Here is an 11,748-nt window from a genome sequence, read left to right as displayed (position 1 = left end):
GGGGGGGGGGTGTTTATTTATTGGAAATCAAAGAAATATTGAAAAATTATATTAAAATATTAGCAATATTGGAAGATCAAGAAGAAAAAAATTCTCTTATTTTAAGAAGAGTATTTCTTTTTATATTTTTTTACAATTTTATCAAAATTATGGAAACCGTTTTACATATACCCTTTTATTTTAAATTTTATAATTAATAATAATCTTCAAATGTATTTATACAATTACATAGAGGGTACATTACAAAATAAATTATCTTAAATATAACATAAACAGTTGAGATTATCAAGAAAGCTATAAAGGTCGGATGGAGTTAGAAATTTGAATATGAGTTCAATTAAATTAGTATTATATTAAAAATATTTTTTTATCTTAATTAATTAAAAATAATAGCTTAAATTTTAATTTCTTACAAAAATTAACATTTTTTTTATTAATGTTCATAAAGCTTATAAATATTAAATATAATAACAATTAACTATGTCGATAAGACTTAACCAACACATCTTTCTTAATACGCCTATTTATTAGAGCTAAATATAATATATTTATATTTTAAAAAAATACATATCTACAAATATTAAATTTTAAACTCAGTAATTATTAAGTACGTAATCTTTTTTGTTTGATCTTTTACTTCCTTCGACTAATATTGTGTAACTATTAGGGCATTGACTATATCTATAAAAAAAAAAAATTATACGTGGTATTATTTGTTAGAGATTCTACCAAATTATAGAATTTAATATTTTTGTTTCCTTGCTACTAATAGTCTACATGTAGGTCATAATGGAATTTAAAATATGTAGCTAAAAATTAATTAAACATAACATGATTCATCATAAATAAAAATATCAAATTTGGAGTTGATTTAGATCAATTTGATTTTATAAATTTTTTTAAAAACTCTAAATAATTTTTCAGAATTTGTGAACAATTTAATTCATATTTTCAAAATAAATATGTATTAAAAATAACTTATTTGTGGTTGTATTAGGTATAATATAATTATGGTATTATATAATTATGGTATGAATATTGCAACCTAATTTGAAGAATCATTCACATGACAACAGATATGAATGTGACCAACAGTCATAAAAATCATAATTAAGACCAAATTAAATGAATAAAAAATAATTATATTCTAATCAATTTAATTAATTAGGTGGGTGATTAATCCAACCAAATACACAGAAAATTAATATTATGTCTTTATCTATGTGCTGTATCCCAGATTTTTTGGGATAATTATGAGAATCATTCAATTAAAAATTTCAGTCATATATCTTTTTTTGGAAAAAAATCATATATTAATAGTTTGTTTAGTCATTAAAAACATCACATCAATAATTATCGCATAAACAGAATATCCAATTTATAGATTGGATCCTAATAAATGTATGAATCAGTAAATAATCTACCACCTATTTAATTAATAAAATTAAGTCTCACGCTGGACAAAGGTTTATTCAGGATAGCATATTGACAAGTGAAAATCGAGAAATCACCGTTTGCGGAAGCAATAGAGAGATCAATATGATGTCTGTTGACTTAAGAAAGTTATCTGACCCACAGAAAAAGTTGGAGGCGGCCGAGCACATTCCATCCCACAAGAATCAAGTTCTTCGACGGGTTGCTATTTCATAACTTACTAAAAATAGTGACATTTTTAATCGTAAAGGAATATCCGTGTTTAATAGGTCGGAAAAAATAGATATTTTTATCCGAAAATTAATGCAAGGATAATTGGGGTCCAATTTATAAAAAAGAAGGGATAATGCACAAGTATCCCTCAACATATGCTCGAAATTCGAGAGACACCCTTATACTACATTAAGGTCCTATTACCCCTGAACTTATCTTATTAATGATTTTCTACCCCTTTCGGCCTACGTGGCATTATCTTGTGGGCCCAATATGTGTTGACATTTTTTCAAACTAGTGTCACGTAGATGAAAAAAAGGATAGAAAATTATTCAGGAATTGAGATTTCAGACATATGATGAAGGTTACTCATTCATTTTACCAAAAAAACAAATTTAAGTCATTTTCAATACGTCAGTGATAACCCATTTATATTTTTAGTTACGATCATTATAAAAAAAAATGAAAATATCTACTTTGTTAGGGGGTTTTAAGTCTAAAATTGTTTCCAAATAATTGACTATTTTATGATTAGTTATTGCAAGGACCAATTCAAATCACGTGTATGGTTCATAAACTTAAACTTTACTTCAGTCAAATAATACATATCTTTGAATTATATTGATAAGAACTCTACACCACAAAAAGTATAAGTAAATGATACGTATTGAATTGGTGTTTTACTTGTCAATTGAAATTTTAGAGGAGGACATGTCAGATTTAGAAGCGGATTCATAATTTTTAATGAACAAATAATATAATTAGAAAATAATTTAGAACTCTCGTAAATTTAACTTTTAGATTCTTACTGTTAATTCATTTTACCTAAATAAATATAGATTCACAGTTAATTTTTAAAATTAATTTTAATGATTTTCATATATATATATATAGTACTATGTATTGAAATTCGAAAATGATGTGATTAGTTAAGTTAGTTGATTATATGATACATGGTCCAGTACTATTACTTTTAATATGTGTATGTATTGCTTAATTATTTAAACTTTTACAATAATAAAAATAGAATATGAATTCTAGCATGTCAAATACAGAAATTTTGAAAGAACAAACCAAAAGAAAAAAGCAATATAAGAACAATATTATAAGAGTATAATTGCGTTATGAAATCTAAAGTACACAATAATTTATTAGAAAGTTATACGACCAATTTTAGCATAGATCTTTATATTAAGACAAACATAAAAGATCGATGATATAAAATACAGTAAATTTGTCTTTTATCTTCATCCAAGTTGTCTAAAATTGGACATTAGCTGCCCACTTATGGTTGGATAATTTATTTATTCTTTCTGGTGTTTTGTACTCATATTAGAATCGATTAAATTTAAATTCACGTTAAAAAGTTTTATGTAAAAATAGTGACAGAGTAAAATTTTGGCTAAAAAGTGTCAAAATATAAAAAAATAAATTCACGTAAAAGTCAAAAAATATCAATATATATATATAATAAAAAATATTCTAACTCTAATTAGTCCGTCACTTATTAGCGATAAAACGCTTCCTAACAATTATTTGGTCTCAATATCTTCTACTTATCATCTTTTTGAGCATTTGTAGACGCTATATCAAAAATAATTTTTAATAATAATTAATTAGTAACGATAGTGTAATTGCAAATGAGTATATGATTTTTAGAAGCATTACATTTTAGCACTATTATAACAATATTATATCCAATAACAATTAAGTAATAGAGATATTAATTTTTTTTAATTTTTTTTTTTTGTTAATTTACATATTTTTTGTTACTAAAAAATATTTTTATGATAGTTTGAAGCATACATTGCCTACAAATGAGGTAGTACTAATTAATTAGTAGTTTTCTTCACCTTTCTAGAGATTAGTTTTCGACGTTTAAATTAAATAATAAAACGTAGCAAGTTGATTGACCCTTAGATTTTTTTAAATTTTATTTTTATGGCCACATGTTCGATCAATAATGGACTTTATATAATAAAATTTGTATATAACAGGTAAAATTTAACTGAAAAGAAAAAAATGTTCCACGTTGTAAGTTACCCCTCGTAAATTTTTTTTTCGTTTTACGTTTAAAAAAATGAGCAAATTAAAAAAATCACATATTTATAAGATAAAATTACAATCTATTCATTAAAAGTTTATAATTACAAAAATTCCTCAAAACGGATACAATAATATAAGTGTTGATGTACGTTAATCTAATGCGCAAGATACACTAATATGATGCGCCAGATACACTAATATGATGCGTGAGGTATACTAATATGAAGCCCGAGGTACATTTATACATGATAAACTAATCTGATGCGTGAGATACACTAATTTGATATACGAGGTACATTTTATACATGGTACACTAATGTGATGCGCGAAATATATTAATGTGATATACAAAAATTAAATGAAGAATTTTGAAAATTTATAGAACTTATAAGAGATAATAATAATAAATAAACTAAAAGGTGAAATTTTCGTAATTAATAAAAAATAAATGACACTTTTAATACCTCAACTATTAAAAAATTCTAATTTTTTATTCTATATTTTTTGAAAATATAAATAAGGAAAATTTAAGGCAAATAAAACAAAAAAAATCAGAAAACAATTTATTTTTTAATTTAAAAATCCAGATTTATAATAATGAATACAAGTTGCACTTGTAGGGCGGCATATATAGTATTCATTGGTCGATGAGTATAACTAATTAATTACCCACAATATTAAATGTCCCGTATTTTCATGACTCATCCAAATAAAAATATATATGAGATGAGATCTCGTGTCAACTTACAATTTAATCAGTATAAGAAATCACACATTATAAGTTATTGTTTTAATCTTCCATATATAAAAAAAATATCCTACAATATAGCTAAAATCAAATTTTGTAATACTCATTCAAATAAATATATTATAGAAAATGAAATCTCATGCTAACTTATAATAACGATATAAAAAGTCAGTTATTGTGTTGATCTTCTATATATGCCAAAGATCATCTAATATAGCTAAAATTATATTTGTAATGAATTACAATATCAAATATCTCGTATAAAATAGAATTGCTTCAATTATTTATTAAGACTAATAATTACAATTTTATCCTTCAATTTGATAGATTTTTTCTAAAATATATCTTTCTTTGTCCATCCTTCTTTCCAAGAAACTTGCTCAAGTCAACTATAAAGTCTATGTTTTAGACAACCCCACCCCCACCCTCACCATTAATAGGGTAATGTTGTATTATTATTATTTTAGGTAGGTTGTGGGGGGTGGGGGGGTGCATGACTAGGGTAGGTGTTATATGAGGTCTATATAAACATGCACAATTTCATGTATACAACTACAAATGTGTGTGGCCAAATTTTAAGCATCTACAAATATCAATTCGATCAAAATATTCATCGATCATATTACAACATGACGATGAACTTACCTATCCGAGTCCTCTTGAGCCGATGGTTCATGGTGTTTGGAACCATGTTGATCCTATCAGCCGCGGGTGCCACCTACATGTTTGGTCTATACTCCGGTGACATAAAATCTTCCTTAGGATATGACCAAACTACCCTCAATCTACTAAGTTTTTTCAAAGATTTAGGGTCAAATGTTGGTATTTTATCAGGTTTAATCAATGAAATTTCACCCCCTTGGGTTGTTCTTTCAATTGGTGCTATATTAAATTTTTTTGGTTATTTTATGATATGGATGGCCGTTACCAAAAAAATGTCAACAAAAGTTTGGTTAATGTGTTTATATATTTGTATTGGTGGTAATTCACAATCTTTTGCTAATACTGGTGCACTTGTGACATGTGTTAAAAATTTTCCAGAGTCACGTGGTGCTGTTCTTGGATTACTCAAAGGTTATGTTGGTTTAAGTGGTGCAATTTTAACACAAATTTATCATGCAATTTATGGTAATGATTCTAAGTCATTAATTTTGCTTATTGGTTGGTTGCCAGCTGTTATTTCTCTAGTATTTTTACGTACCATAAGGGTTATACAAGTCGTTCGAATCGCACACGAACTTAAAGTGTTTTATAGATTTTTATACATGTCGCTTGTTCTAGCTGGATATCTCATGGTGATTATTATACTTCAAAAGAAGTTTAATTTCACACAGATGGAATATGGTTTGAGTGCAGCTCTAGTGGTATTTTTGCTTTTCTTACCACTTGGTTTAGTGATAAAAGAGGAAATCAATTCATGGAACGCGAAGAAATTAGCGTTGGATAGTATTTCCAAGGTCAAAGTTGTAAGTGAAAACCCTAAAAGTGAGGGTCCTCAGTTATCACCGCCAGCATCAGCACCAGCACCAGCATCGGTTACTACTGACACGACTTTTGAGAAACAAGGTTTGGATGGTATTGTTGAGGGGAAGTCAAAAAGTAGTTCTGATGTTGACTTCAAAGATTCAGAAGTTTCGATTTCTTGCTGGAAGACAGTTTTTCAACCGCCAGCTCGGGGCGAAGACTTTACTATACTCCAAGCTCTATTCAGTCTAGACATGTTGATACTATTTGTTGCTACAATTTGTGGAGTTGGAGGGACATTAACAGCTATAGACAACTTAGGTCAAATTGGGACATCACTAGGGTACCCCAAAAAAAGCATTAGTACATTTGTGTCCTTAGTAAGTATATGGAATTATTTAGGTAGAGTAGTGGCTGGTTTTTTATCTGAATATTTTTTGAAAAAATACAAATTTCCAAGACCTTTAGCCCTAACCATAACACTAATAGTCTCATGCATAGGACACATTTTAATTGCATTTAATGTGCCTAGTGGACTATATATTGCATCTATAATTATTGGATTTTGTTTTGGTGCACAATGGCCATTACTTTTTGCAATAATTTCTGAACTTTTTGGACTAAAATACTACTCAACATTATATAATTTTGGGTCAGTAGCAAGTCCAATTGGTTCATATGTGCTTAATGTAAGAGTGGCTGGTTATTTATATGATAAAGAGGCAGAAAAACAATTGAAGATGTTGGGAAGAATAAGAAGAGAAGGTGAAGATTTGAATTGTGATGGAGTTGAGTGTTTTAAATTAGCTTTTATTATTATAACATTAGTTACTATTTTTGGGGCTTTTGTTTCAATTATTTTAGTGATTAGGACTAGGAAGTTTTATAAGAGTGATATTTATAAGAAATTTAGAGAAGAAGCTAATAAGAATCTTGAGATGGAAATGACATTGGGACAAAATGGTACTAGTAAGGGGTAGATTAGGAATGAAGACAAAAATGTTGAATAGAAGAAAAAGAAATTAAAGATTTAGATAGCTTTTTGGTGTTTTTTTTTTTTTTGTAATATATAGTACAAGTATGAAATATATTTTTGATAATTTCCCTCACATGTATTTTCATTTACTTAATTTTGTGTTATGTTATATTGTTATAGCGTCTCACGTTTGAATAAATTTCAATTATATCATTATTATTATTATAGACGTACGAAATCAGTTCAAATTGAAAACTATTTCAAATAACATCGTTTACCTTTTTTCTCAAAGAAAAAGGAAAGGTTGACAATTCAAACTAAAAATATTGTTAGTGATAGACCGAAATAGAGAAAATTAAAATAAACTTGATAGGTAGGCTTTAATTTAAAAAAAAAAGAAGAATGTATTAAATGAAAGTGAAGTGCAAGCTAACCCCTTTATTTCATTGCCAATTTTATTTAGTAACGAATTATAAATAATGATTTATAATTTACGAGCTAATTATAATCCTTAATAATTGGAGTATTATAGTTTGACTTGTTGAAATTTGTGTGGAAAGAAGAGCTGTTTTGTTTGACCAAAATATGTGGTGTTTGAATTATTCGAAAACAGTAGTAAGTAATCACTAAAATAATTATTAAAGAAATACAATGATATGGATAAAAAGATCTCAAATTCAAGTTCTGAAAATTTAATTCGTGTGGCAAATAAATTAATTTTATTTATTGTGATTGATATATCAATTTTGATATTTCACCATTTATTTTCGGAGACTTTCACTTTCAAAAGGTGACAAGTATAATTAATTATGAGTACGTAGCATTAGGCATGCCAACTTTCAGGTGCAATAAATATGACTTATAAATAACTAATTTACTTTGGTAGGTGATGAATATTCTATTTTTTATCGTAATTAAAAGTTTTAAATTTAAATAACTTCTCGATATATGCCTTTTAAGTAACCGTTGTTAAAGTAGTCCTAATTTGTTTCTTTTTTAGGAACGAGGTCCTCTCCCTTTTAAGAGGATTACCAATAACTTTGCATTTCATTAGGTATCACTATAACTTAATGAAGAACAATAATATAATTATCGTTATTAATATATTTTGTGACAATAATATAACGTGGGAATTTTTAATTATCACTTTATATATAAATATTGTTTAAGATTGTAGAGATTCTGAATGCAACGATATTAATATCTTTTTATATGTATAAATATCGCTTAACAATTTTTACGTGTAATCTATTTGATCTTTTTATTTTTATGTAGAGCAATTATGTATGTGGAATATAATGATTCATCAATTATGAGTTTCTAATCAAAATGGTTCTTTTAAGTGGGAGGGATGAATTTAAAAGCTATATTTAATTTTTAAAATTTTTGTGATTGAACTTCTTGTACTGTTAAAATTATGAATTCATATTTAATATTTATTAAATTTTATACAAAAATTTTATACTATATATTAAAATTATGAATTTATTTATCTTCATTCTCATGTTTAACATTGTGCATAAAACAGTTTCTAAATGTCCATCTTGTAAAGGAGAAAAATGAAATTATTATTAATTTAATCATATAATTAAGTGATATAGTTTTAATATATAACTATACATGTAGTATTTTATCATTCACAAGATAATTATCAATAAAAAATTATGATAAGCTTCACATATAATTTTTAAAAAGTAAATTAAAATATTGAACCCATAAATTTAAAATTCCTCTACAACATTTCTAATTCTTTTATGGTAGTCAATTTGTTGAGTATTAAATTCCCTAATTTAAAGGATATTGGTTCAAAACTCTACCAATCCCTAATTTTTAGAGGAAAAAAGAATTATACTCCATGAATAATTAGTTCTTATAAGAAATTTGTGCATGTGTACGACACTATTCATAGAAAAAAAATATTTATTTCCCCCGTTAATTAAATATCAAATCAAGTAATTTAATTTATTGATTATTAATAAAGTAAAAATATATATCGTTTAATCATTCTAAAATATTTTTATACATATATACGTCATGAATATGCAAATATTTGTAGACAAATTATGATATATATCAGACTTTATTTCTATCTTTATGAAATTAACGTAAAATCAAGAAATTAATATAAGTACGATTATGTTACGTATATATCAAATAACACTTCATGGCAAGTCATGAATTATTATTGATATATTATCTTATTTATACCAACGACTCCATAAACTCAAAAATTATATCAACATTATCCTTTATTATCCGATAATGTAATCAATATAAATATACAATGACATTTTAATTATTTCCCTCTTCTAACGAAATCACACTACTTAATAAGTATTTTATATCCTTAATAAAACTAACTAAAATTCCCATAAATAAAACCTTTATAACACTCATTTCACATATAGTTTAAACACTTCAAAAAATATCAAAAAATATGGCTCGAAATTTTGAATTATACAATTTTACTTTGCAATTTCTTCGTGGACGATGGTTTATGATGTTTGCTTCATACTTGATCATGGCTGGTGCAGGTGCAACATATTTATTTGGTGTTTATTCGAAAACTATAAAATCGACACTTGGATATGACCAAACTACCCTCAATCTTCTTAGTACATTCAAAGATTTGGGTGCTAATGTTGGTGTCCTTTCTGGTCTTTTAGCTGAGGTAACACCTACTTGGTTTGTTCTATTAATTGGATCACTAATGAATTTAAGTGGATATTTATTAATATGGCTAGCCGTGACCAAAAAAATTGCAAAACCTAAAATATGGCATATGTGTTTGTACATATGTGTAGGTGCAAATTCACAAAATTTTGCTAATACTGGTTCACTTGTTACATGTGTTAAAAATTTCCCACATAGTAGAGGGATGATGTTGGGATTGATGAAGGGTTTTGTAGGTTTAAGTGGTGCAATATTTACACAACTTTATTTAGCTATTTATGGTAATGATTCGAAGTCGTTGATACTTTTAATTGCTTGGCTACCTGCACTCTTATCGCTGATTTTTATATTTAGTATTAGGGAGAAGAAATTTTCTAGACATCCTAATGAGGTGAAAGTATTTTATGTGACACTTGTAATATCAATTGTATTGGCTTTGTTATTGATGGGGATTACAATTGCACAAAAGTACATTGAGTTCTCACACATTGGTTATGTTGCATGTGCTACTATAGTTTGTGTGGTGTTATTTTGTCCATTATTTGTTGCAATAAGGGAGGAGTATGCAAGTTGGAAGTTGAATAAGAAAGAATTGGAAAGTGTACCTTCTAGGGTTATTGTTGAAGAACCTCCTTTGCCGATATCTAGGGCGCCGGTGTCGGAAATCGAGTTGCCGGAATATTCTTCCACGGTGAAAGTACAAGAGAAGAAGGAAGTTGGATGTTTTAGTGACATATTCAAGAAGCCAAAAAGGGGTGAGGATTATACTATATTACAAGCATTATTGAGTATAGACATGTTGATATTATTTGTGGCAACTTTTTGTGGACTAGGGTGTAGTTTAACATCAATAGACAATTTGGGACAAATTGGTGAGTCCTTAGGGTATCCACAACATACCATTAGCACATTTGTGTCCCTAATGAGTATATGGAACTATTTTGGTAGGGTTTGTTCAGGATTCATCTCTGAAAAACTTCTTTCGAAGTGGAAAGTCCCTCGTACACTAATCATGACCTTTGCTCTCATCTTGCCTGCTATAGGCGATCTCATCATTGCATTCCCATTCTCTGGTTCAGTCTACGTGGCATCATTACTTATAGGTTTCTCTTTTGGTGTCCAATTGACACTCCTTTTTATTATAATATCGGAGTTATTCGGACTGAAGTATTACTCAACGTTGTTCAATTGCGGTCAATTGGCTAGTCCACTTGGATCATATATATTGAATGTGCAAGTTGTTGGGAGATTATATGATAATGAGGCATTGAAGCAACTACAAAGTAAAGGGTTGACAAGATCAATGGTGAAAGAATTAACTTGCATTGGTAAACAATGTTATAGAAATTCTTTTATTATATTAGCTTGTGTTAATTTATTTGGAGCTATTGTTTCTTTGATTTTGGTTAAGAGAACTATGGATTATTACAAGAGTGATATTTATAAAAGGTTTAGAGATCAAATGGAAGCAAATGAAAAGGAGATGAAGATGATTTCTACTACTGAAAAATAAGTATATATTGTGAATTCAAGAATGAGTTATAGTTTGGAATTAATTATTCCAAAAAAAAAACTAGTTTTTTTTTCTTCTCAACTTAATTTTTAGTTTTATTTTGTTTGATTTCATATGTTAAATTTTTATGTGAAATATTTATTGGTGGATATTTTATTGACCCATTGCAATTTACCATATCCTAGTGCACCTCTTACTCTTATATTATATTTTATAATTAATTAATCTAAATAATCATTCTATCTTAACTATTTTATAATTATTTTCTTTTTCCAGAAATACCTCAAAATAGCTTCTGTCAATATTTACTCCAATCTCGTATATTTAGTGTTGATTCTAAAAATGGACAGAATCATGAACGTTGATGTTGGGCTATTGTTGTAGCCCACTACCAGTCCAATGAGTTATATTGTCCTCAACATGTCTATAATTTAAAACTCCAATCTCGTATATCTAGTGTTGATTCTAAAAATGGCTAAATTTTAAATAACTTATAGTAACTTTTAACTTCTTAAAATAATGATCCTACTATTTATCCATTGCCCCATTTTCATACCCAATTATTTAGTGTTGTTTATTTAATTGTTGGTTATAAGGGTAAAGTAGGAGTATAGCCTATTTCAAAACTCTTTGTTTAAAGCATAGTCAAATAATTTAGGGAAAATTATGTTAAAAAAAATA

General features: G+C 27.3%; 2 protein-coding genes across 2 annotated transcripts; both read left to right on the top strand.

Annotated features, from left to right (window-relative positions):
* Positions 1 to 4,984: 4,984 nt before the first annotated feature.
* Positions 4,985 to 6,991, top strand: LOC107003521 (protein NUCLEAR FUSION DEFECTIVE 4-like). Its single transcript, XM_015201862.2, has one exon. It carries the CDS (start codon positions 5,071 to 5,073, stop codon positions 6,883 to 6,885), a length of 1,815 nt encoding a protein of 604 aa, XP_015057348.1. The 5' UTR covers positions 4,985 to 5,070; the 3' UTR covers positions 6,886 to 6,991.
* Positions 6,992 to 9,339: 2,348 nt separating this feature from the next.
* On the top strand, positions 9,340 to 11,067 carry LOC107003563 (protein NUCLEAR FUSION DEFECTIVE 4-like; the record flags this gene model as incomplete). The annotated part of the gene is made up of 1 exon (XM_015201900.1): positions 9,340 to 11,067. A coding segment is annotated over one exon (1,728 nt), but the record flags the coding sequence as incomplete, so codon positions are not given.
* Between the last annotated feature and the right edge of the window lie 681 nt (positions 11,068 to 11,748).

This window comes from Solanum pennellii, chromosome 11 (genome assembly GCF_001406875.1).
Source record: "Solanum pennellii chromosome 11, SPENNV200".
Taxonomy (NCBI): Eukaryota; Viridiplantae; Streptophyta; class Magnoliopsida; order Solanales; family Solanaceae; genus Solanum; species Solanum pennellii.
Note: the sequence above shows the minus strand (reverse complement) of the source record. Positions and strands in the feature narration are given on the sequence as shown.

Excerpts from the sequence above, each read along its gene's own strand:
- LOC107003521 (XM_015201862.2), top strand. The coding sequence starts at position 5,071 with ATGACGATGAACTTACCTATCCGAGTCCTCTTGAGCCGATGGTTCATG.